The 22,779-nt window shown below is 36.1% G+C and overlaps 12 protein-coding genes and 1 non-coding gene across 17 annotated transcripts; 9 read left to right on the top strand and 4 right to left on the bottom strand.

Moving 5' to 3' along the window:
• Positions 1 to 150: 150 nt before the first annotated feature.
• On the top strand, positions 151 to 1,456 carry mmab-1 (Corrinoid adenosyltransferase MMAB). The gene is made up of 4 exons (NM_001392082.1): positions 151 to 280; positions 355 to 606; positions 949 to 1,171; positions 1,218 to 1,456. The coding sequence occupies exons 1-4, from the start codon at positions 244 to 246 to the stop codon at positions 1,348 to 1,350; spliced, it is 645 nt and encodes a 214-aa protein (NP_001379723.1). The 5' UTR covers positions 151 to 243; the 3' UTR covers positions 1,351 to 1,456.
• A 120-nt stretch (positions 1,457 to 1,576) lies between these two features.
• Positions 1,577 to 3,621, top strand: ula-1 (NEDD8-activating enzyme E1 regulatory subunit). Of its 2 annotated transcripts, none has more exons than NM_001361710.4 (7): positions 1,577 to 1,696; positions 1,744 to 2,080; positions 2,133 to 2,222; positions 2,267 to 2,376; positions 2,428 to 2,612; positions 2,659 to 3,234; positions 3,281 to 3,621. In NM_001361710.4, the coding sequence occupies exons 1-7, from the start codon at positions 1,582 to 1,584 to the stop codon at positions 3,497 to 3,499; spliced, it is 1,632 nt and encodes a 543-aa protein (NP_001348740.1). In that variant the 5' UTR covers positions 1,577 to 1,581; the 3' UTR covers positions 3,500 to 3,621. The 2 variants fall into 2 exon arrangements, with proteins under 2 accessions (NP_001348740.1, NP_498037.2); NM_065636.6 differs by having other exon boundaries at positions 1,579 to 1,696; positions 2,665 to 3,234; positions 3,281 to 3,616.
• A 268-nt stretch (positions 3,622 to 3,889) lies between these two features.
• rpb-8 (putative DNA-directed RNA polymerases I, II, and III subunit RPABC3) lies at positions 3,890 to 4,655 on the top strand. Its single transcript, NM_065635.5, has 3 exons — positions 3,890 to 3,999; positions 4,057 to 4,183; positions 4,320 to 4,655. Exons 1-3 carry the CDS (start codon positions 3,893 to 3,895, stop codon positions 4,530 to 4,532), a joined length of 447 nt encoding a protein of 148 aa, NP_498036.1. The 5' UTR covers positions 3,890 to 3,892; the 3' UTR covers positions 4,533 to 4,655.
• Positions 4,656 to 4,780: 125 nt separating this feature from the next.
• rars-1 (putative arginine--tRNA ligase, cytoplasmic) lies at positions 4,781 to 7,802 on the top strand (the record flags this gene model as incomplete). 3 transcript variants are annotated; one of them, NM_001027380.8, is made up of 10 exons in its annotated part: positions 4,781 to 4,841; positions 4,888 to 5,153; positions 5,323 to 5,530; positions 5,577 to 5,900; positions 5,947 to 6,205; positions 6,408 to 6,512; positions 6,560 to 6,791; positions 6,843 to 7,101; positions 7,147 to 7,477; positions 7,535 to 7,802. In NM_001027380.8, 10 exons carry the CDS (start codon positions 4,791 to 4,793, stop codon positions 7,639 to 7,641), a joined length of 2,142 nt encoding a protein of 713 aa, NP_001022551.1. In that variant the 3' UTR covers positions 7,642 to 7,802. The 3 variants fall into 3 exon arrangements, with proteins under 3 accessions (NP_001022551.1, NP_001379725.1, NP_001431053.1); NM_001444086.1 differs by having other exon boundaries at positions 4,791 to 4,841; positions 7,147 to 7,481; positions 7,535 to 7,764; NM_001393333.1 differs by lacking the exons at positions 5,323 to 5,530; positions 5,577 to 5,900; positions 5,947 to 6,205; ... (3 more) ...; positions 7,147 to 7,477; positions 7,535 to 7,802 and having other exon boundaries at positions 4,888 to 5,268.
• On the bottom strand, positions 7,765 to 9,199 carry cee-1 (Get4 family protein). Its single transcript, NM_065633.11, has 5 exons — positions 9,029 to 9,199; positions 8,769 to 8,985; positions 8,357 to 8,717; positions 8,162 to 8,312; positions 7,765 to 8,112 (listed from the first exon to the last, which is right to left on the bottom strand). Exons 1-5 carry the CDS (start codon positions 9,192 to 9,194, stop codon positions 7,919 to 7,921), a joined length of 1,089 nt encoding a protein of 362 aa, NP_498034.1. The 5' UTR covers positions 9,195 to 9,199; the 3' UTR covers positions 7,765 to 7,918.
• A 177-nt stretch (positions 9,200 to 9,376) lies between these two features.
• On the top strand, positions 9,377 to 11,423 carry F26F4.9. 2 transcript variants are annotated; one of them, NM_065630.6, is made up of 6 exons: positions 9,377 to 9,475; positions 9,537 to 9,689; positions 9,731 to 9,891; positions 10,804 to 10,955; positions 11,000 to 11,141; positions 11,236 to 11,423. In NM_065630.6, the coding sequence occupies exons 1-6, from the start codon at positions 9,460 to 9,462 to the stop codon at positions 11,317 to 11,319; spliced, it is 708 nt and encodes a 235-aa protein (NP_498031.3). In that variant the 5' UTR covers positions 9,377 to 9,459; the 3' UTR covers positions 11,320 to 11,423. The 2 variants fall into 2 exon arrangements, with proteins under 2 accessions (NP_498031.3, NP_498033.1); NM_065632.9 differs by lacking the exons at positions 10,804 to 10,955; positions 11,000 to 11,141; positions 11,236 to 11,423 and having other exon boundaries at positions 9,414 to 9,475; positions 9,537 to 9,684; positions 9,731 to 10,060.
• F26F4.2 (PDZ domain-containing protein) lies at positions 9,906 to 10,643 on the bottom strand. Its single transcript, NM_065631.6, has 4 exons — positions 10,566 to 10,643; positions 10,414 to 10,518; positions 10,232 to 10,366; positions 9,906 to 10,183 (listed from the first exon to the last, which is right to left on the bottom strand). Exons 1-4 carry the CDS (start codon positions 10,635 to 10,637, stop codon positions 9,950 to 9,952), a joined length of 546 nt encoding a protein of 181 aa, NP_498032.1. The 5' UTR covers positions 10,638 to 10,643; the 3' UTR covers positions 9,906 to 9,949.
• A 436-nt stretch (positions 11,424 to 11,859) lies between the features above and the next one.
• On the top strand, positions 11,860 to 12,938 carry F26F4.12 (ANK_REP_REGION domain-containing protein; the record flags this gene model as incomplete). The annotated part of the gene is made up of 4 exons (NM_065629.6): positions 11,860 to 11,946; positions 12,001 to 12,195; positions 12,243 to 12,546; positions 12,737 to 12,938. 4 exons carry the CDS (start codon positions 11,860 to 11,862, stop codon positions 12,844 to 12,846), a joined length of 696 nt encoding a protein of 231 aa, NP_498030.1. The 3' UTR covers positions 12,847 to 12,938.
• rom-1 (Rhomboid-related protein 1) lies at positions 12,905 to 14,702 on the bottom strand. Its single transcript, NM_065628.4, has 5 exons — positions 14,472 to 14,702; positions 13,935 to 14,096; positions 13,719 to 13,888; positions 13,450 to 13,663; positions 12,905 to 13,399 (listed from the first exon to the last, which is right to left on the bottom strand). The coding sequence occupies exons 1-5, from the start codon at positions 14,670 to 14,672 to the stop codon at positions 13,076 to 13,078; spliced, it is 1,071 nt and encodes a 356-aa protein (NP_498029.2). The 5' UTR covers positions 14,673 to 14,702; the 3' UTR covers positions 12,905 to 13,075.
• A 1,722-nt stretch (positions 14,703 to 16,424) lies between these two features.
• Positions 16,425 to 17,901, top strand: F26F4.8 (C2H2-type domain-containing protein). The gene is made up of 8 exons (NM_001393332.1): positions 16,425 to 16,626; positions 16,695 to 16,797; positions 16,844 to 16,934; positions 16,983 to 17,097; positions 17,147 to 17,416; positions 17,460 to 17,579; positions 17,626 to 17,723; positions 17,771 to 17,901. Exons 1-8 carry the CDS (start codon positions 16,591 to 16,593, stop codon positions 17,844 to 17,846), a joined length of 909 nt encoding a protein of 302 aa, NP_001379726.1. The 5' UTR covers positions 16,425 to 16,590; the 3' UTR covers positions 17,847 to 17,901.
• A 112-nt stretch (positions 17,902 to 18,013) lies between these two features.
• On the top strand, positions 18,014 to 18,714 carry kbp-2 (Mediator of RNA polymerase II transcription subunit 21). Its single transcript, NM_001346612.5, has 3 exons — positions 18,014 to 18,123; positions 18,171 to 18,386; positions 18,435 to 18,714. The coding sequence occupies exons 1-3, from the start codon at positions 18,028 to 18,030 to the stop codon at positions 18,612 to 18,614; spliced, it is 492 nt and encodes a 163-aa protein (NP_001333543.1). The 5' UTR covers positions 18,014 to 18,027; the 3' UTR covers positions 18,615 to 18,714.
• A 13-nt stretch (positions 18,715 to 18,727) lies between these two features.
• Positions 18,728 to 21,390, bottom strand: tag-340 (START domain-containing protein). Its single transcript, NM_001393331.1, has 9 exons — positions 21,228 to 21,390; positions 21,073 to 21,174; positions 20,894 to 21,026; positions 20,711 to 20,848; positions 20,540 to 20,666; positions 20,427 to 20,493; positions 19,441 to 19,843; positions 19,093 to 19,393; positions 18,728 to 19,043 (listed from the first exon to the last, which is right to left on the bottom strand). The coding sequence occupies exons 2-9, from the start codon at positions 21,138 to 21,140 to the stop codon at positions 18,937 to 18,939; spliced, it is 1,344 nt and encodes a 447-aa protein (NP_001379724.1). The 5' UTR covers positions 21,141 to 21,174; positions 21,228 to 21,390; the 3' UTR covers positions 18,728 to 18,936.
• Positions 21,391 to 21,947: 557 nt separating this feature from the next.
• F26F4.14 lies at positions 21,948 to 22,096 on the top strand. Its single transcript, NR_052292.1, has one exon. It is a non-coding gene; the product is annotated as an Unclassified non-coding RNA F26F4.14 (non-coding RNA).
• The last annotated feature ends 683 nt before the right edge of the window (positions 22,097 to 22,779 follow it).

The raw sequence follows: 22,779 nt of genomic DNA, 5'->3' as shown, positions 1-22,779 counted from the left end.
TCAATAATACCAGGGTAATATTATGCATCATCTCTCATACCAAATAATCTATAGAATAAGCTCGAAAATTTAAGAAAAATTTACCATTAGCAATTTCCTTGTCACCACGTAGTGGCCACTTTCAACTGATAAACCTATGTTTGCATTTAGATGATTCGGAGTTGCGTACGGTTGGCATCACAATCGACGAACAAACTTCTCATTTTTTCCTCATTGTCCCGTAACAGTCAACTCTACATTTCGATGAGCTCTTCTGATTTGGGAAGAGGATTTAAACAAGGTAAACGTCTAAAACCATCGATTATTTCAACTGAAAGAGCAACCGATTTTACTACGTTAAAATTAAATTTTCAGGCCGTGGAACTGGTGATTCTGGGCAATCTTCTCTGTACAACAATGAGCGTCGCTGGAAAGATGACGACACTTTCAATGCTCTCGGAGCAACCGATGAATTGTCTTCATTTCTTGGTGTCTGTGGAGCATCTGCTCAAAACGATGGTTCAATGAGCGATGTAGTGGAGACATTAACACGCCTTCAATGTTGTCTACAGGATGTTGGAGCTCATCTTGCTACTCCACCAAAAAATTCTTCGGAGAGAAAACAAAGTGTGTTTTTTTTCTAAAGAGTGAAAAATCTAAAGTTTCCGTTACCGATTTTCAATTTTGTATCTTTATTTTAAATCCCGGAAAATTCTTTCGAATCAAGAAAGTAGTCGAAGTGACTTGGTATTTTCAGAGAAAGTCAAAAAACTGAAATTTTTTCGGAAACCAAACAAATTTTTTCAAGTTTGGTTTATCAAAAAAAAAGTTAATTCTATTGAATTAAAATAAAATAAAAATCACATATAGAGGAAAGATCGGAGATTTTCATATGAAGGTCTCTGGCTTTATATTTTTCTAAAAAATAATTTTTAAAAATCACTATTGAGCCGTATTCTATTCTTTCAGAGAAAACTGCATTCGATATTGCAATGGTTGAATGGATAAATGCAGAAATCGATCGATACGGAGACGCGTTGCCTGCAATCCGACAATTTATTCTTTCTGGCGGTGGAATGACGTCTGCTCAATTACAGTATTCCCGCGCAATTTGTCGTCGAGCTGAACGGAGTATTGTTCCACTTATGAGAGACGAAGACGTCGATCCAATGGCATTAAAGTTCTTGAATAGGTACTATGGTTATCGATTCATCGTTAGTAAGAAATATCAATTTCAGAATGAGCGATCTTCTATTTGTTCTCGGTCGTACTGCCTGCATGAGAAACAAGAACGAAGAGCTGACATATCTTCGCCCCGATTCGTTCACCAATTTGAAATGGGATCGTAAATCTCTTCACGAGAAAAAATAATTTTTTTTATAAATATGTAGTTATCATTCTTGTGAAACTCGCCATACACTTCGTGTAAAATTTTTATTGAATAATCTTGCCATAAATATCAGATTTGTCTATATATATTTTTCTTTTTTGAGATTCTTTATAATTTTTTATATTAATTGATTGTGAACTCTTCATAATGTATATTTTTGTTTAGAAACCAAAACGAAATTTTCAGATTTCCAACTTGTATAATTTTAGAAAATGCTACCATTTGACCCATCCACTAGATACGATCGTCAAGTTCGACTTTGGGGAGAAGAAGGACAAGCATCAATTGGTTCAACAAGTGCATGTGTTCTTGGAAGCGATTCGCTAGGTATTTTTGAAAAAATTGAATTAAAAATCCAATCTAAATATTTTTAGCAACAGAAATATTGAAATCGTTGGTTCTCGCCGGTGTTCAATCATTCTATGTCGTTGATGACGCCAAAGTTGAACAAGCTGACATCGGTCAGAATTTCTTCCTCCATGCAGATGATATTGGACGTTCTCGTGCCGAGGCAACATTGGAGAAGCTTACCGAACTGAATCCATCAGTCTCTGGTAGTGCAAGTAGTCAGCCACCAACAGCGTTAGCTATGGAAGATGTGGAAAAGCTGACAACGTTTTCTGTGGTTGTTGCTGCAAATCAAAATGAAGAAATTGATACGACGTTCGCGAAAGTTTTGTATAATATTAGAGTTCCATTCATCTGTATCAAGTACGATATTTTCAAAATTTGAAGTTCTTGCAGTTAAAATTCCAAAATTCAGAACTTTTGGACTAATTGGTACCATTCGAATCTGCATCAAAGAACACACAATTGCTAACTCACACGAAGAGAATCCGAGACCTGATTTACGGTAAAATATACATGAAAACTTCCAAAAAAGTTTTTATTTCTCAGATTGGATGCTCCATTTTCAAAGCTTATTGAAATGATCAATGAAACAAATCTAGATGAAATGACTCTAGAACAACTCCGCCATACTCCGTATATTCTTCTTCACTTCAAAGGTTTTTCTCGCAATTATGGTTGTATTCTGTTATTTACCTTCTTAATTTCAGCTCTCGAAGTATTCAGAAAGCAACGAAATGATCCTGAAGCGTTCCCATCTACAACTGCGGAACGTAAAGAACTTCAGGCGATTCTTATGAGTTTCCGACGTTCGAGTGAAGAATCCGGAACCAAGGATTCTGAGAATTTTGATGAGGCGAAAGCGGCGGTTATTCGAGCTTTTCAAAGAACTACGGTAAGTTTTTGATAAATTATCCAAATTGATTCTCATTTCTAGTAAGTTTCAGATTGGTTCTTCTGTAAAATCGATTCTCTCTTCTCCACAATGTTCAACATCGACACGCCCATTCTGGTTAATCTGTGAAGCTCTTCGTCGTTTTGTCACCGAGAATAATAATCTTCTGCCTCTTCGTGGAACTCTTCCTGATATGACTTCTGATTCTTCTCGATACACTCGCCTCGCAACTCTTTTCCACGAAAAAGCTCTTTCAGATGCTCAGGAAGTGCTTCGTTTGACACGTGAAGTAGAGAAGGAACGAGGTGTTGGTGACGTCATATCGGATGACGTTTGCTATCGTTTCTGTAAGAACGCTGATCGGATTCGAGTTCAGTATGGCGATGTGCTTGACTACAACGAAGAAACCAAAGCAATTGTTGAGAAAATTCGTGAAAGCAATATTGATGAAGAGACTAGAAATCAGAAAGTTGATGAAGCCACGTGGATGCTACTGATGAGGGCAGTTGGAAGGTTCCAAAAAGAAAAAGGACGTTACCCAGGAACTAATGGAGTTCCAGTTTCAATTGATGCTCAAGATTTGAAGAAGAGAGTTGAAGTTTTGATTCGAGAAGCTTTGAAGGTTTATTACATTCGTTAGTGAAATTAAAACTATTAACAAATTTTAGGATGAACAGGACTTCACATCAATCTCAAATAAAGTGACAGACACTGCTATCGCTGAAATTTGTCGTTTTGGTGCTGCGGAGTTACATGTCATTTCATCGTACGTCGGTGGAATAGCTGCTCAAGAGATTATCAAATTGGCTACCAATCAATATGTTCCCATTGATAACACATTCATTTTTGATGGACATACTCAGGAGTCGGCAACATTCAAATTTTAGTTTAATTTATTGGTTATTTCGCGAATTTGGTTTTGAAACTGTTCCTTGTGGCATGACATTTGTAAATGAGCCTTATTATCAGCAAAGATTTAAAATTTACAAAATAAAACTTTGATTCAAGATTGACATACTGAATATATTCATGAACATATTCATGGACATTGGAACATTGCAATTCGCTCATCTCCCATTTTTAGATATCCCCGGAAACCCCAATTTGAATGCCCGCGCAAAAAAGAGAGAATCGTTGCGAAACCCGCGCGCGTAAATGTTTGCACCTTTAAGTTTTTTGTTTCGGTTTTCCATTTCTTCGAGTTTCTTTCCTCAATTTTTTCTTGTTTACCAACTGCTTATTGCTGTTTCTTATGATAAAAACTTTCTTTATTTTAGAAAATGGCTGGAATTATTTTCGACGATATGTTCAAAGTGAAAAGCGTGGATCCAGACGGCAAAAAATTCGACAGAGTTTCTCGATACTTCTGCGATGCTGAGTCTTTCAAGTGAGATTATTTTAACATTAACTTTTTTACTGACTATGAGAATTGAAAATTTTTTAGAATGGAGCTTATCATTGATATCAACTCGCAGATCTATCCACTGAAGCAGAACGACAAAGTTCGTCTTGTTCTGGCCACTACACTCCGAGAAGACGGACTTGCCGATGAAGGAGAATATGATCCAAAAGTGAGTTTTTATCTTTTTACATTTTTTAAATATATGTTTGCACTACCTGTCTCGTTTTGACTTGGATAACTGATTAGATAACTGAAATTGAAAACTACATTTCACTTATTGTGTAACTCAATCGTTTCCCTTTCAGGCAGAATACCCAAGAATCAAACAGTATGAATATGTGATGTACGGAAAAGTTTACCGCTTGGAAGACGATGATACTGGAACTGACGGCGGAAAGCTCGCTGCTTATGCTTCGTTTGGCGGTCTACTGATGCGTTTGAAGGGCGAGGCTATCAATTTGCATGGTTTCGAGGTCGACATGAATCTGTACCTTCTCATGAAGAAGACTGACTTCTAATCCGCGACTGAAAGTTATTGATTATTTCATTTGTTGATCCGTTTTCTATTTGTTCTACTGTTTTTTATCTCTTTCCAATCTTCACTCAATTTGATCTTATTCTGATTTGTCAGACCGAATTTTCTTTTACATGAAATTTACATTGTTACAATTAAAGTAATTGACTATTTTGTAATTTTCAGTGCAGCAAGCCTGTTAAATATCTTCTTTGATATTCTCAAATTTATTTCCAGCAGTGTGCTTTTCAGGGTTTACAAAATGTCAGCCAATAAAGAGCTGCAACAAGGATACTCTGACTACTCAGCAGCGGTGAGTTTTAATTCACAAGATGTGGAAGTTTTTTTTATCATTTCAGTCCGACCAAGCTGCGCTTCTGAATCGTCTCATAACTGCCATGCAAAAGGGAGAGCTTACTGACGAACTTTTGGAACATATTCCGGAACTCGGCGATGCCAAGAAATTGAACGATAAGCTCAAATACCGGAAGTCGATTCTCGAGAAGAGCATTGCCGAACAGGCAGCCAAGAACAAGAAAAATGGTGTGAAAGCAACATCAACTAGTTCTCCATCTTCTTCTACCTCTGCTCCAGCCGAGAAGAAGGCCAAAAAAGACGGCAAAACGTGCGTGTAATTATGGAATTCTCTGAAAATTGGGAGATCATTTATAGTATTTCTACTGGTTGTAAAAGAAAATATAGATATTTTCAAGTTTCCAATAAACCCTTCCCTCACTTCTATTGTTTGATTTTTCAGATAATTCTTTTTCTAAAAACTTCCTTAGTTATTACAGAGGCGGTGCTCCACCAAAACAAGCTAAAAAAGTCGACTATGTGACAGTTGAGGATTACGGTAGCAGTATTTTCGGACGCCTTCAATCACTTTTTAAGAAAGCGATTGAAGATGCATTCCCTGGACTTGATGTTCCCCTGCTCCTCGCTGAAACTCCAAACCCGCAATTCGGAGACTACCAGTGTAATTCTGCGATGCCTATCGCGGCTGTAAGTTGAACCAGTTTAGAAATATATAAATACATCCTCATTTCAGAAGCTCAAAGCCAACAAGATCAATAAAAGACCTGGAGATGTCGCAAAGGAGATTCAAGCAAAACTGCCCACTAAAATTGATTTCGTTGAAAAGATTGATGTAATGCCAGCTGGATTTATCAATATTTTCCTGAACACCGATTACCTACGTCGTCAAATTTCCCTTCTAGCATCAGAAGGAGTGAAACTTCCAAAGCTTACCAGGAAACGGGTTCTCGTTGACTTCTCCTCTCCAAATATTGCCAAAGAAATGCACGTAGGACACTTGAGGTCTACGATCATCGGAGATTCGATTTGTCGTCTTTTCGAAGCTGTTGGATTTGATGTAGGACAATTAGGACAAATTCAAAAAATTCATATGATATTTTCAGGTTCTTCGAGTGAATCATATTGGTGATTGGGGAACACAATTCGGAATGCTCATCGCACATCTCTACGATCGATTCCCAGATTTTTTGAAGAAGCTTCCCGATATTTCGGATCTTCAAGCTTTCTACAAAGAGTCAAAGAAGCGATTCGATGAGGATGAACAATTCAAGAAACGCGCATACGAGTATGTTGTGAAGCTGCAAAGTCATGATGGAGATATTGTGAAAGCATGGAATACCATTTGCGATGTTTCTAAAAAATGTACGTTCTCACACGGAACTAATGTCTCTTCCACAATTTTCTCTCTACATAGACATCTGAACTTCCACGTAAAGGTTGCAGAGGTTGTTTCCCGGTTGATTTCATTTATTTTGTATATTTTTTATTATTAACAGAAGTTAGTCGGGTAAATGAGATTCGCGACACAAACTAATAATGGCAAGCTAACATGCTATATTTACAGATAACCAAATTGTCTACAATTATTTGGACATCAAAATCAAGGATGTTGGAGAATCATTCTATCAGGACAAAATGATTGAACTTGTCAAATGGGTTAAGACAAACAGTAAGATTGAAATCGAAATGAAGTCCGTTCTATTTAATCATTTGCAGAACCAGACATGCTCCGGGAAGAAGATGGTCGCCAGATTATGTTCCCAACAGGATGTGATATTCCTTTGACTGTTGTCAAATCTGACGGTGGATTCACATATGATACTTCTGATTTGGCTGCTCTCAAGTACAGAATGCTCGAAGAGAAGTGTGATTGGAATATCTACGTTGTTGATTCTGGACAAAGTCTTCATTTGGAAACTGTCTATGCTGCCGGAAGAGATTTTGGATGGTTAGTATAATTGAATTATAGATAAATTACAAGCATTCTGAACTTTTTTAGGTACGATGAGTCTATTCAACGTGTGGAGCACGTTGCTTTCGGTCTTGTGCTCGGAGACGATAAGAAAAAGTTCAAAACGAGAAGTGGTGAAACTGTACGCTTGTTGGATTTATTGTCGGAAGGAGTAAAACGAGCAACTGAAAAATTGATCGAAAAGGGAAGAGAAACAGCTATGAGTGAAGAACAATTAGTTGCTGCTCGCGATGCTGTAGCTTTCGGATGCGTGAAATATGCTGATTTATCTCATACTCGTACACAGGTAAGAGAGCTTCTCAACAGTTCTTAAATAAACAACTTTTTTCAGGATTACGTTTTCTCCTTCGACCGAATGCTTGAAGATCGAGGCAACACTGCGGTTTACTTGCTTTATGCATACACTCGAATTCAATCAATTTTCGAAAAAGACGAAGTTAAAAATGTTGATTTGGTCAAATACATTGCGAGTACACCAACACTCCCATTGGATCATCCAGGAGAGTTTAAACTCGCCAAACAATTGTTGAAGCTCTCGGATTGTGTTCTTCTTGTTTTGGACAGTCTTATGCTTCATCAAATGTGCGACTACGTATATCAGTTGGCCACTCTGTTCCACGACTTCTACAACGAGTGTTACGTTATTGAAAATAAGGAAGGAGGTATGTGTGTAATTACATGTCGAGCCTTTTAAATAATTTATGGAATCTTATTTTCAGAAAAACCATTTGTCCATATGCATCGTCTCGCTTTGTGTGATGTTACCCGAAAAGTCATGTCAACATGCTTCAAGATTCTCGGACTTCGCGAAGTCAACAAGATGTGAGCACCGGTGTTTTCTTCTATCATCCCCGTTTGTTGTTGTTTCTTAATTATTTGTTCATTTTTTGCAACGGCTCGTATTTATCTATTCAGAACGTTTTCCACTGTGGGATCCTATTATCACCAATAAACTCGAATTTTTATATTCAATAAAAAGCATCAGTTAAACCCAATATCACATGAAAGAAGAGCGGAACAAAAAGGGGTAATCGGGGAATATTTCCAGTAAATAAGGAGCAATTTTCAATAAGAAAAGGTATAGTTTAACATGAAATCTAAACTTAATCGAGATCCTCTTCCATTTCAACTTTTTGAATTTTCTTTGGAACTGGAGCTGGAGCCGGTGCACCAGCAAGAGCGCCAAATGGACCGAATGGAGAAGGTTGAGACATGGCAGCTGGCTTTTGACGAGCTGGAGTCCGAGAAGTGATATGAGAAGTTGCAGTTTCTTCCTCTTTTTGACCACCAAGAAGTCCTAAAATAAATGTGTTAATTATTTTTTTAAATTAAAATTTTAAGCGAACCTGAAAAAAGTCCACCCAGACCGCCGCTCATGCATTGATTATCACGAATTCCGAAATAGAGCTTCCCAATTCTCGTGAGATATCCAATGAATGCGAGGGACCTTTTCAATTCTGTTTGATAGCTAGAGGTGAGCTCCGAATATTGAGGTTGCTGGAAAAACAGTTTTTAAAAGTCAGTGTTCGTTTTCAACTCACGTTTTCCGTCTCAATAACGTCAAATAATATGTGCTGGAAATTGAGCAATGGCTTTGTGAACGGATACTTGGCAGGAGCCACGTATTCAGTGAAAAGAGATACGGCAAATGGGAAACGATCGAGACAGAGTGACTGAAAAACGGCTTCAACAATAATGACTTCTGGTTCAGACTCTTTTTGTTTAAAGCTTTCATATTCTTGGTGAAGGAAATTGGCGAATGATTTAAAGTCATCGGAAAGCAAGAAATGATTTTTGGCAAGTTCCACATGATCGACGGCAACTAGCTTTTTGGCGAGAACAGTATGAAAGGCTGCGGAACCGTATTTCTTCTCAATCGGAGTGGTTGCTTTTTGCTTTGTCCTGAATTAAATAATCAAATAATATTTTAATTGCCTCGACAAATAAACCTACCATTGAATGGCCAAGTCAACACATTTACAACGTGCAGTGTTCAACAACTGTTCGGGTTCTGAATTTCCAGCCTCGTTCTCAATCTCTGCAAAATTAGCGAACTTTGAGACGCTATCAGCAAGAATATTGAAGGCTTCTTCTCCAAGATCAACGTTATTTTTCGAGAGACACTCGGCATATTGTGTGGTGATATCGATGGCGCATTGATATTGTTTTTCTGAAAATAAAAAAGATTTGATTTTCTATTTTGGTTTTCAAACCTCTGAAGAAGAATTCCAGTGCGTGTTTAACGAGTGGAATAGCCACTTCATTTGCATTTTTCAATCGGAAACTGCGTGTGACCTTGGTCCGGTAGAATTGAAGAGCATCATAAAACTTTTTCTCTTTTTCAAACTCTGACAATCTCGAAAGAGTTGTGGCGTCCATTTGATCTCAAAAAAAGAGAAAATGTATTCAGAATATTTCAAATAAGATATTTTACAAGAAAACTCAAAATTTTATTTCGATTTTGTGGTTTTAGAGACGAAAAAAAAGTTAAATAAAACTGGTTGAAAAATCGTGGAAATGCACAAAAATTGACTAATATTCTAGGCCACGGCCGAGAATCCGAATGTCGTGTACTCCTCTCGGACAAGACAAGTTGTCAATTTTTGGTGTTTTTTCGCTATAATTCAACGTTTATTAAAGCAATATGGGTACTCTTCAAGGTAATAACGAGAATTTCAATAGTTCAACTGTTGAGCATATATTTAAGCGATATAATTATAGATCTTCGAACAAGCACCTGGGCGTTTCTTGAAGTTTACGGATGGATGACAGTTTTTGTTGTGATCTTAATATACATTCTTTTCAAGAAGTATATTTATGACTTAATGGTAGCGAGAGAAGAAGAACGAAGGCTTATCGAGCAGAAAAAGTTCGGTAAGAAAACCACAGATTTATCCATCAATAAAACGTTTCAGATAGACAAGTTCAAGACAGAGAAGCCGATAAGATGCGATTGGCAAGACAGAAACAACAACGAGAGCACGACGAGAAAGAGAAAATTGAAACATCAAAACGTGAAGAGAAACTGAAAGAAGAAGCCGAAAAAAGGCAACGAGAATATGAAGAACAAGAAAAGGTAGTTACTTTAATCAAATACAAAATATTTATTGCCTCCAAATCGTACTCTTTTTCGCTCAAACAATTTTCTTCCATTTGTTGCCAATTTTGATGCGAGCTGGCACAAAATCGGGGCACTCGATCTCCAACTTCAATTTCTTCTTCTCCTCACGATCAGGAATTGTGACTTCAACATCCAACTCCAAAATCACTCCGTTGCACGAGACGATTGGCGAGACACGAACTTGATCAGTCAAGACCTTGCATTGGAGTTTCTTTGCCGCAGAAGCATTGGAACCGTTGCGAATTTCCTTCAAAAAACTATTATTATTTTGGGGACTTTTTTTGAAGAGCAATACCACAGTCTCCATTTGTTCCTTAGTCGAACTCATGCAACTGTACTCGGAAAGTTTCTTGCTCTTCGAAGATTTCTCAGATTTCTGCAGAGGCGGTGACAGAGACAATGGTCTTGGCTCATCATGGATCTGCATGCTCTAGAAATTTGCAATTTTATTAAAAATTGAGCCGGCATCTACTGAACCTTTGAAGCAATGACATCCCCAGTACTACGTCCGATGGTTCCATTCAACGGTTTGGTCACTTGCACTTCACAGCGGTCCCCTTTCTTTGGCAAAGCGAGCAAAATCTGAATGATTTAGAATGAAAGTCTGAAAATTTCATTGAAAAACATACCTTCTCGACTTCATTGATGGTATGAAGAGAAAGACCATTCAAATAACAGATCGTTGCATTTGCATCCGCCATCTTTGAAACTAAAATCCAAACTGATTTCAATCGAAGATTTTCATATTGAACAACAAAAAAAAACAAACACGCAGTTTGTAGAGCTTCACGGAACGAACTTTTTATTTATTTATTAATTCTTTTCTACTCTTTTTGAATTTTGAAATTAACAGAAATAAATTTTCAGACTTGTAACGTACTTGGCCACTCGTCATCAACATCGTCTGTATTAAAAACATCAATTATCAATAAAAACGAGAAAGCCATCAAAATTGTGGAGAATATTCCGGACTCAGCGCCAATTGTGGTTTTTGGAGAAAGCAACTGTCCAGAGTTTAGGTATAATGAAAGGCATTTTCAACAAAAAACATTAGGTTTTACAGAAAAGTTTGTCAATTGGTGTCAACATATCGACTCGATATCTCGAAATTTCAAGTTTTTGAGCATGATAAGCAGTCAGATTGGCCTGGTGAAGAAGTATTGAAAGTGATGGAAAATCGATTTAAAACCAAAAAATCCCCATATGTAAGTTTCATATTTTTCCGAACGCTTTTCTTAACGACAGTTTTTTATTAACCACAAAACTGAGATAAAGTAGTTATTTTTAAAAACGTTTCAGGTATTCGTGTGCGGAGAGTTTATTGGAGGCCTCGAAGGTATACGAAACTACGATAGAACACATGGTCTGGATAAAGTCAAATAAATTTTGGAGAGATGATATCTTGAGATCATGTAATTATTATTTATTCATGCCCCCTCGTTGCCAGCTCCTTTGTGATAACTAGATTAATAAAATACATTCCGTTATTCATTGTGTTTCTCTGTTTAATATATTTGTGTAAAATATACGCTTTTTGATATTTATATAGAATTTTAAAATATTAAAACTCAGTTTCAGATTACTCTTCTTCAGAAAATTCTAAACAGATGCGAAAAATAAACAATTTTCTATCAAGATTACGGTAGCCGGTCTCGACACGCTTTTTTTGTATGGCAACTTTAAAAAAGAGTACTGTAGCTTACACGCTTTGCTGCTGCACCATCTACTTATTTTCTCTTTTGGACTTGTACCAATTTATTTTGAAAGGTTACCAAGAGAAAACGATAAAAGAGGGCGTGGAACCTACAGTACTCCTCACAGGTTCAAACTCTTTTGTGGGCGTCTCGAGACCGGGTATCGTATTCTTGTTTCAAAAATACAAAATTTCACAGTTTTGTAATAGAAATTGAATGTTTTTGTCAGATGACAGATCAACACATGGCTGATCAAGATATCAACGATTTTGAAGCTCAGGCAAATGCGGAAGATGGTGTCAATCTGGGATTCACTGTGAGAAATCTTCTCAAAGTGCTCTCGTTTCAATTAATTGTTTCGATTTTGCAGAAAGAGTTGATCGATGAGATTCGGGATAAAAAAGAGAGCAATCCGGGAATGTTTGTATCGGCATGGCAAGATGATACAGAAGGACTTGAGGAGAAAAATATGGAAGATCCGATTGAAAAGTGGCTGACTGCTGCTGAAGATGGTGAGCTCGAATTGGTCAAGGTTCTATTGGAGGAGACACCGAATTTGCTGAATGTTAGTTTTATATAATTTTAAACTGTTCTAAACTATTTTAATTTCAGTCTCGAGATGCCGATGGATACACAGCTCTTCATCGTGCTTCATACAACAATCATTCACCAATAGTAGATCACCTTCTGTTATCTGGAGCCAATAAAGAGTCAAAAACGAATGAAGGATGGACTCCATTACTTTCAGCCAGTAATTGGGCGAATTTTGAAGTAGTTGGGCGTCTTTTGAGTCATGGATCCGATGTCAATGCTCTCTCCAATGGAAATTTGACAGCTCTTCACTTGGCAGTGAATAGTCGAAGTGAAGAACCAGAAAATGTGTACATGACTGTCAGATACCTCTTACAAGCTCCAGGTATAACACATTTTCAAAAAATATTTTTTTACCAAAAAAAATTAAAATTTATCAACGAAAACGTTTTAAAGATCACAAAAAAATACCGGGGAACTTATGATAAAATTCATACTAATTAGAGAACCAAATAAATTTATTCAAGATAGTTAATAAATTATGGAATACTCAAAAATAAATATTATTTCTACAGGAATCGACGCTGGAGTCATAGCTGGTAACGGAGATACCCCCTTGATGATGGCTCGGCGAACTTCTGAACAACTCTACAATGCAATTCGCGATTTTATGGAACGACCTTAAAGCTCTAACCTTACTGTGAACGAATCTCAATTTTTGGGTTTATGGAGGCGGTTGTTTATATTTTCCAATTTATTTAATTAAAACATGATCTGAAACGAGAATCTTCATCATTATCACAAAGTAAGCACAGAAAAGCCATCAAGGAATGTATGGCGGTAGTTCAAAACAAATACAAATAAAGCTAGAACCCGAGGAAAATGTCTATATAAAATTATAAAATTATTAAGTTCTATGAGCAATTTTCGTTGTTCCACAAATTTTTGGAATATGGCTGACGAACAATCACAAAAATAATAGTGGTTGCAAAAAATGCAGAGTATAGAAATAGGCAAACATATCGAATTATTTTCTCAATTCGATGTTCTACTACATTATAAAGTACTACATATCCAAAGAATAATCCAGTGACTGCTCCAGCAATATGGGCAAGATGTGACACAGAATCACAGTCATTTGTATAGAATCGACGATGAATGGCTCCACCGAAATCCAGAAAGATGAACACGAAGAGCACCAGGACTCGGATCCATCGTAGTGGCATTTCATGCCAATTCTATAGATATAGAGGTTTAATTTTATAATTTCTTTAAAAATTGGACTCACCAGAATAACATTTGCTACATGTGCGAAAATGAGAGCATAAACTCCTGCGGAAGCACCAACTAGAAGCGAATTCGGGTCAATAGCATACTGTAGAAGAGAACCAGAAGTCACTGCCAACAGATAAATTGGACCGATCCTCCAGATTTTATGAGCAACTTCCAATGGAATCCCGACTAATAGTTGGATGATGACGTTTCCGAGAAGATGGTTCAGTCTGTAAAAAACCAAAGCTTGTTTCAAATTTTCGAAAATTAAATAATCCGACTAACCCAGCATGCAAGAACATATAGGATGTGAATCTCCACGCTTCGCCTCTCAATTTTGGCGCAAAAATGAAGATTCCCGGAGCTGTATGATTATGGTGCACGAAACAACCAGCACAATCTGTCCAGATGCTTCTACCACCGTCGGATTCCCAGTAGAAAAAGAAAATTCCAACCTGCAATTGTAGAAGTTTAATTTGAATCAAAAAGTATTTGGTTTACCTGGATGATGGTGATCAAAAGCATAAAAATCGGCGGTGGGCACCATGAATATGAGTCAATATAGGAGTGAACTTCGATCTTCTGACTGTCGCTCATTATAGGATCTGCCATGTCATACATGATACGCTTGATTGTTGATCGTTGTGCAGCTTTTGAAGTCACCTGAAATTACATGTGTATTTGGAATACTTTATTAAATTCACTCAGTTCAAAATAGTTCTGCCCATAACTGTGGGCAAACTTCATACAATTACTTTTGCTATGTTTATTCAAAAAAATGTATGATACTGTATAGTTTTTCAGCGAAACCGCGAGTTTTTAAAGGCTCATAGTAATTTTGCTTATGGGTCTGGCACGATCTACATTACGGAATTGTAGATTTTTCGGATTACGAAATAATTTTGAAATGTTTCCTCAGAAATTACTACCTACCAATTGAGTCATTGGTACTTAACCAGTCGCCCTCATTTTTTTACAAAATAATCTAGTCATCACAGACTTTGCAACAAAAAAGTTTAAAAATAGCTGGAAACCTACGATTTTCTGAAATCCATCAATATCGACCAACTCATCTGGAGCTTCCTTAATTGCATGAATCTGCCCGTTTGTCAATGGAATTTTTCGTGTTTCAATTCGAGACGCAAGTGTTGACATTGGAATCTCTGTCTCATCTCCTGTCCGTAGTTGATTAAACTGATGACGGTAGGTTTTTCGGAATTTTCCTTCGCTACTAAACATGTTGTGGAGAAGGAGAACTGAAAATTGGAATTGTGCGGTCGAAACGAGTGCAAAGATTAGTAGAAACGATAAGAGAAGAGACTAAGAGGATAAGTTGAGGAAAAGTTGGAAATTTTGAGCTGTATTATCAGTTGGCAACAAAAAAGGCGAAATTTCGATTATTGCCCCGAAAATATGGTACCCGGTCTCGACACGAAAATTTTTCGTTAAACGATGTGCACCTTCAAATAGTACTGTAGTTTCAAAATTTTGTTTTTGGGAAGTTACCATCGATTTTTCAGATCGAGTTTAATTTTTCTCATTTTTAAAAAATGTTATGTGATTGTTCTCGTGTGTAAAAATATATATTTCAATCGAAGACCTATAAAACATCAATGAAAACCATGTTATGCCTGAATCTGGTGAAATGTGTAGTGAGAAGAATAAGGGGGTTATCGCAAGATCCTAAACATAAAAAAATATATGCTGAAAATGTAAAGACCGATTTGAAAATAAAAACAAAAAAAAAGAAGTAGATGTCACTTCAAGACCATTTATTGACTCTACTACTCTTCCTTTTCTCTCCATGAAAAAAATGGAAATGTCGTTTCGAATCAAAAAGTGAGAAGTGAATGAAGTGTGTAGATGACTCACTGGCGGTATACGGAAAGAAAAGAGAGGAAAGGTGATACAAACTGATAAGAAAACTGTGTGTGGGGAAATAATGTGGAAGAGAAAGAGATATAGAGATAAAAACGGGAAGAACTGAGGAAATATAGATCTATTGCATATGTATTTGCATAAGGGGGTTAGGCAGTGCTAATAGTTTTTACAAGAATGATGAAACATGAGCATACCAGAAATATTATTGGAATGAGCAAACTCGCACGGAAACTTTCTCTAGTTTATTTTTGAACCCTCTATTGGTTTATATAGGATTACAAGAAGACAATCAACATCAAACAAGTGTTGCAACGTGCCAGAATACGGTCCCCGGTCTCAATTTTTCCTTTTTCTGGCATTCTTATTAATACTTGTGAAAAAAGATTATTTAATAAACAGCAAAATGTGCAAGGAAACGAGATAAAGTGGAAACTACAGTACTCCTCAAAGGCACACATTTTTATGTGCGACATTTTTTAAAAACTGTTTTAGGTGTGCCGAGATCGGGAACCGTAATCATAAATTGCAAACATTTATATGCGGTCTTATTAAATACTACAAAATCGCAACAAACAAATGAACAGCTTCCCTTGGGTGTCTTCTGTTTTTGTTTGACATTCTTGGGAAATAGTAGTTAAAGTTTGTTGCAAATGTCAAAGGAGATATTGAGTAATGAATGATGCGCGTAAATCGACCTACTTATTGGATAGATTAGAGATTCATATCTAACTTTGTAATTCTATGTGCATTAAAGGTGTATAAAATATATATGAGTGTATATTGTGTTATGAAATATTGTGAATGAACGGGTGTATGTCAATGACAGCTGCTCTTTTCCTTGCTCTTTGTTCAGGTTTTGAGTGCACCTCTGCAGACCTCTGCCAATTATTTTGGCAAAAGAAAACGGGAATTTCTAGGCCACGCACTTTACTCGATTCTGAACGGAATAACAAACCAATTTTCAAAAAGAAATTGTATTAAAACAAATAAACATATCATTGTGCATTGTATTTATTGAAACTAATTACAATTTATGATCCAATATTATGCAAATCGATCAGTTTTTGATAGGTACCCAATTCGTGGCCGAGTCTCTCGGAAAGCTAGGCCAAATGCCGTTTTTGGCGGCAGTCGACGCGTTTTGAAAAAGAAAGAATGAGGACACGCAAACGTTTTTCTTGTCAAATATTCCCGTGACCTTTTGACAACTCATAATCATGGAGACGTGTAAGATTGATGATATGGACGGTGACGGTGAATCATTATTCAGTGTTAAATGGAAGGCCTTCCGGAAGAATCCGCGATTCTCGAGGTAATTATTAATATTTATTCAAAGCTTTTATATTTTTACTTTTAAGTATCATAATCAAAACGTTTCAGGTGAATGCCAATACAACTTCCCCCGATGTAAAAGTTAAATGTAAACAATGTGATCGATTTTTCACGTCTGAAAGATCCCTTCGTTGTCATATCAAAGTGCACAGTTAGTTTCAGGCGATTAGATTTATGAAACCAATATTTATTTTTAGATGACAAATTGTTGGAGTGCTATTTCTGCGACAAAATGTTCAATCGAACGGATACTCTGTTTTTCCACGCACTCGACCACATCAGCAAAGGGTAATTGCAAGAAATATTTTGAAATTTTTGAAAAACTGTTTCGTTCAGAACTCTACCTTGTCGTGCCGAAGGATGTGATCAACTCGTTGAGACCATGTTAGAGGGCGAGAATCATGCGAATACAGCTCATCATGTGAATGGTACAGTATCGATAAAGTGCAAGGTAAGTAAAATATCGATAGATTGAAACAGAACTAATCAAAACATTTCAGGATTGCTCCGAAGTTTCAGTATCCTTCCGTAAAATGCTATTCCATCACACATTCAAGCATGGAGAACTTAAAGAATATGCGGAGGAAATGATTATCAAGCAGAAAGATTTCCTTCGAATGAAAAAGAATCAAAGCCGGAAGGAAAGAAAAACTTCAGTTGGAGCAAAGGAAGAATCAAAGCAATTCGATGTTCAAGATGCTTTAGAAATCGAAGTCAAGGAAGAAATCTATGAAGCAGACGAAGATGATGGGATTTTAAAGCAATTGCAGGTTGGATTTATAGCATGATAGAGGTTGAAACTTGAATTTTCAGATGGCTATGTCTGTATCATCAGCTTCCAATTCGGAGATGATCGCGAAACTATCGGATGTGATTGCAGAATTATTCCCATTGAATGATAACGAGAAATACCAATGCACTCATTGCTTGATGGTATGGTTTTTGCTCTGGAAAATCTTAAAAACGTAATTTTTCACAGAGTTTCACCGACGCAATCCTCTGGATGACGCACATTGGATATCACGAAATTGACGATCCGTTCAAATGTTCTGGATGCGGCCGAAAGTTTGAGAATCGGTAGGCTATTTCGAAGATTTTGCTCTGAAGATCAGTAATAATTACAGACAAGCGTTCGCTCTTCATCTAAACTACTTCGCACATACAATTGGTTTTGGAGGAGAAAACGAAAGCGATGAATAGTTCTATTTCATGTTCCTTTATTTTATTTAACAAATAAATATGCATAATACTTGTATTTCTGCTCAAATTTATTCCTGCGTGAAGTTCCATAACTTTTAAAATACTTCTTGTTTAATTTCGTTTCATAGTTTCTTGTTAAGTGTATTTGTAAGTTTTCCGCGTTTTAGATAAAATCAATATCATGTCGCAAAGAAAAGAAGTCTTGAATCAAATGCTGGACACAACTCTGGAAATATTCACAAAATCATTGTTAGAGTCCCAGGATTTGTGGAAAATGGTAAGCTTGATATTTTTGCACGTTTTATCCAGAACTAAAATTTTCAGAGTTCTCATAGAAAACTCAACATGGATAAAGCTGCAGTGGATGCTGTGATGGCTCGAATGGCGAAATCAACACAACAAAAAGTTTTGGAGAAGACTGATCAAATGATTAAAGAAAATAGTGTTTACGAACTTTTCGATGATATGGAACAATTGACGAGAGAATCTGAAGAATTAAATAAGCAACTCGGAAGAGAAATGGGATATAATCCAGTCAATGTTTGTATATTGATTTTAATATTAATATACACATTTTCATCGTTTTAGGCAAAACGAGATGTCGCATTGCACCTCTCCGAAACTGCCGAGAAAATGCTCACTGAAGCAGATGCTGAAATCGAAAAGATTGAAAAAGAACTGAAAGCTGAAGAAGATGAAATAGCTCGTCGTAAGCAGGTGCTCAAGGAGCTTGCAACAATTGTCGAGTCACAACAGCAAAAGCTGTAGAATTTTGATATTAATATAACCTTCACTTAATTTAACTGAATCTTTCTTTTCCTATTTACCAAATTTTTCTGAACTTTTGTTTGTCTCTAAAATAAAACTTTCTCTTCAAAAAAAACATCTTTCGGAATAATTAATATTCATATTGGTTTGGAATTGTGAGGGGAAAATTCAGAAAGGGCAAGGAGGTATGAAACTTTAAAAAGTGATTAGTCATGATAAAGGTTAGCAGGAATATCTAGCGATGGGAAATAGGGGACAGATACTTACAGAAAAAAAAAAGTAAATCACATTCAAGGTATAAAATATAATTTTGTGTTGAATCTCAAGGAGGACAATGATAATGGGTTTCTGCGAACTCATTCATCCGTTTCACGTGCTCACTGAAGTAATTGACCATTCCCGAGTGAACAAGACGGCGTGGAAGGCCACCTGAAAAATATAATGAATAGAAAAATTGATAAAGTTTTAGTTTTCATACCTTTGAGATCAGTCTTCATGAGCCATTCGAAATAAGTTACTCCTGCTTCATCTTTCAATGTTCGAATCATGGATGGGAAATTGTGTCCTCGTACGATTTTCGGATTTCCATTGTTTGGGCATAAATTGGATTCTACTGAAACAAAGTATCCGGTGTAGACATCTGCTGACGAATCAAGCTTTATCTTTCGTAGATCCAGGAAGTCACGAGAGGAAATATATCCACGCATTGCTGGAGCACTCACGGAATAGTACAAATCAGTGGCATTATCCAAGTGAGCAATCATTTTTCCTTCGATTACCTGCAAGAGATTTTGGAAAAATGAATGAGTTTTTTAAAATTCAATACCTGAGTATTCCATTTCAACATATCTTTCCATGCAATATTAAATAGTACTAATGCTGGGAATTTATTGAATTCAGATCGAACTAGGAAATAATTATCCGGTCCTTGAAGTACTGTTGGATTAGCTGAACGAAGTGTTTTCCATCCTCCAAGCCTCGAATCTCTCATTAATTCTTCAACTTGATCAAGACATTCTCTGAGAGTAATTTCAAATAATCTTTTCGTATCAGGTGGAACTAAAAGACGTGATCGAGCTTCTTCATCTGAAGAGAATTCAGCCGCACTTCTGAATTCATCGTAATCAGAAGCAATGAATACACCAGAAGACACACGAGACGGTACTGCTGTTGGAGCTTCCGATTGATTTCCAGAGTTTTGCTGACGGCGTCCACGACGATGACGGTTGCTGTAACTTTTTGAATAATTCGATGCAACATAATTGCTTTTTAAAGAACTTACCATATTTGTAACATTTGATATTTTCAGATTTTTGTGGTTTAATGGAGAAGCTGTTTTTGATTTGAACTTTCTATAACCTTTACGGTTAACCGGGCGTTTTCACTTTAACTTTAATTTTAATTTAGTTTTTAGAAGAAAACAGTTTCAATAAACAGAATAAAAATGTTTTTAAAAAAGTTCCGACATATTCGCGTTTTCCAGCTGTATTAATTGATTTTTCTTTTATGCTTTATTTGAAACATGATTTGTCAAATTTTCGGACATTTTTCCACAAAGTTATGAATAAATTTTAAATTGTCTATTTTCAAATTATTTTATTAACTTTTTTCTAGACAATTTTTTGCGGGAAGATTGTTAAAAAATTTTACAAATTATGTTTCAAATCGATAATCAAAGAAACAATGAAGACAAACTTTTTAAAATAGCAAGAAATTTGTTTTTTAAAACATTTATATACGATATTTGTGACTAATTTCTGTCATTTAGGACAAAACCCACAGACACGGCTATAATTTTTTGAAAGAACTTACTTTGATCTGGCTTCATCATCAGTAGAAAACTCTGGATTCTCGATTCCGTCCAATTCTCGCCGCGCATCTTTAAATATATTCTTTACTAACAAACTTCAAACATAAAAACGTACATCGCCGTTCTCTGGGTAATATTTGAAAGGGCATCAAATAGAATTCAGACCAACAAAGTGTGAAAGAAGTTATAATGAGAAGTAGAGGGGGAACTGCACTTGATGAGTGATTGAAATAAAATAAAACCTGCAAATTTCAAAAATATTATTTTTTTCAAAGCAAAAAATCACTTTCATGAGGATATAAGCACTCGAAGCGAGCGTGGTAAATGCTACCGTATACCATTGTTTGACCAGACAAATTCCATACACGACACCGAGTATCAACATTCGAAGAACCGCCAATAGGACAATGTCGAAAAGAGAAATCTAAAAATACAGAGATTTTGTTAAAAAGAACAGTAGAAAACTCACTCTAATAAATTTAGGATTAAAAATATTGATTTCATTGAAAAACACCTTATCCCAGTCATCGTCCCGTGTCACTGTACATAAAAGCCAAAGAAGAATTGTGATTGAAGTGTCAAAAAATGTGATAACAATAAATCTGTAAATATAAATTCAAAATTAAAAGTAATAAAATTTTTGCCAACCGTTTTCTGTCTTTGCTCACTCCGATTCTTTGAGATCCGGGGGAAATTAGTGGTTGACGTCCGCTCATGACCTTTTTTCGATGTTTTCCATTCTTTTTTAATCTGAAATATTGGGAATTTTAAAACTTAAGTAAGGGTAATCAAATGAAAATCACTTTTCAGTATCCTCTGGAGCTGAAAAAGTAAGGTAAGAAGTAGTTGGTGAGGCAATTTTGAATATTGATGCACGAATGAGACAACTGATATCAAGAAAGAGGTCAAACTGATAAGGCGTCAAAAAATAGAATCTCATCGAAAAAGGAAAACAATTTCTTTAAAACTTTACAGTACCTGTGAAATTTTAAAGGAGCATAGCTTTTTCCATTGAAAAGGTCCCGCAACGAAATTGGTACTGTGAATTTCAGAACTCCTCTTGGACAAATTCTTTTTGAATAAATCCTTGCTTTTTATTAAAAAATTGTTCCCTTTTGAGTATTTATTTCTGTTGAACTGGTAAAATATATTTAAATAAATATTAATTTAGTCAAATTGCAACTCTTTATTAGTGGAAGCGCCTTTCAAAAACCTGCTCGTATCGATTTCGTTGGCTAAAATGCGAAAAAAGTAAACAAAATTCCTATGAAGCCTAATTAGCGTCTGATAAAGTTTTTAACTTGATACGTTACTATTGTAAAAAGATTTTAAATTCTTTTTTATGTAAATTCGGAAAAAAATTTCCAATAGAGTGTTTGTCATCTGAATGATCATGCGAATGGTCATCCACCAACCGCTTCCGAAAAAATCGTCGAATTTCCCTGCCGCACTTTTGCAGTTTTCCTCACGCCCCTCACTCCGCCCACTTGGCATTCAGCCAACAAATACCCTCGAGGTGGTGAAAGTGCAGCTGGCACGATGCCAAGTAGGCGGTTTCTCTGCGTAGCGGCCGCGAAAGTGTGTGTCATGCGTGTGAGACGATACAGAAAGCGGTGTCCCAGTCTATGACTACTCTCTTCATTCTGCATACTCTCTCGCCACTGTCTGCACGCGTCTCGTGCAAAAGTGCGCTAGTAATTGCTCTTTTTCGTCGAAATGACGTCATTTTTTCGAATTTTGCAAATTGATTTTTCAGTAACAGGTAGAATTTGATTTCAGCTTTCTGCTTTTCTAATAAATTTCAATGTTTTATCGTGAAATTCTGAAGAAAATGGCATCCAAAGTGCATTATTTTGTTTTAAAACTTTTGAATTTTTTTAAATTCTTCATTTTTTATTTAAAAATTAAAAATTTTCTGTTAAAATCAACAATTTTCGTTTACAACACTTGCATTTAAACATTCCCTGCGCTCGCTTTTTGTTTAGTATTGCATTGCAGAATATTTAGAACATTGAATGCCATAAGTACTTTGTTTTTTCTTGATTATCTCTTCTTCCGTTTCATTTTTTCTGTATCTTATTCGTCTGCGCGTGATTCTTTTTTTGTAGAACCTAACAATTTTCTGGTCAGGTGGAATAAGTCTTATGACATTGAAAGAAACGCTGAAACTGAACGTTGTGTTGTTCAAACCAACAAATATTTTGTTTTTTTTTGTATTTAGGTGTTCGTTTTTGTTGTAATTCTTATTAGAGTTCGAATAGTTCACTGATTTTCCGAAACTTTAGACGCCTTCCTTGATTTTTTTATTATTCTTTTGAATGTATTTTCTGTGAAACTCGAATTTCTTACTACTCT

This window comes from Caenorhabditis elegans, chromosome III (assembly GCF_000002985.6).
Source record: "Caenorhabditis elegans chromosome III".
In the NCBI taxonomy this organism is placed as follows: Eukaryota; Metazoa; Nematoda; class Chromadorea; order Rhabditida; family Rhabditidae; genus Caenorhabditis; species Caenorhabditis elegans.
Note: the sequence above shows the minus strand (reverse complement) of the source record. Positions and strands in the feature narration are given on the sequence as shown.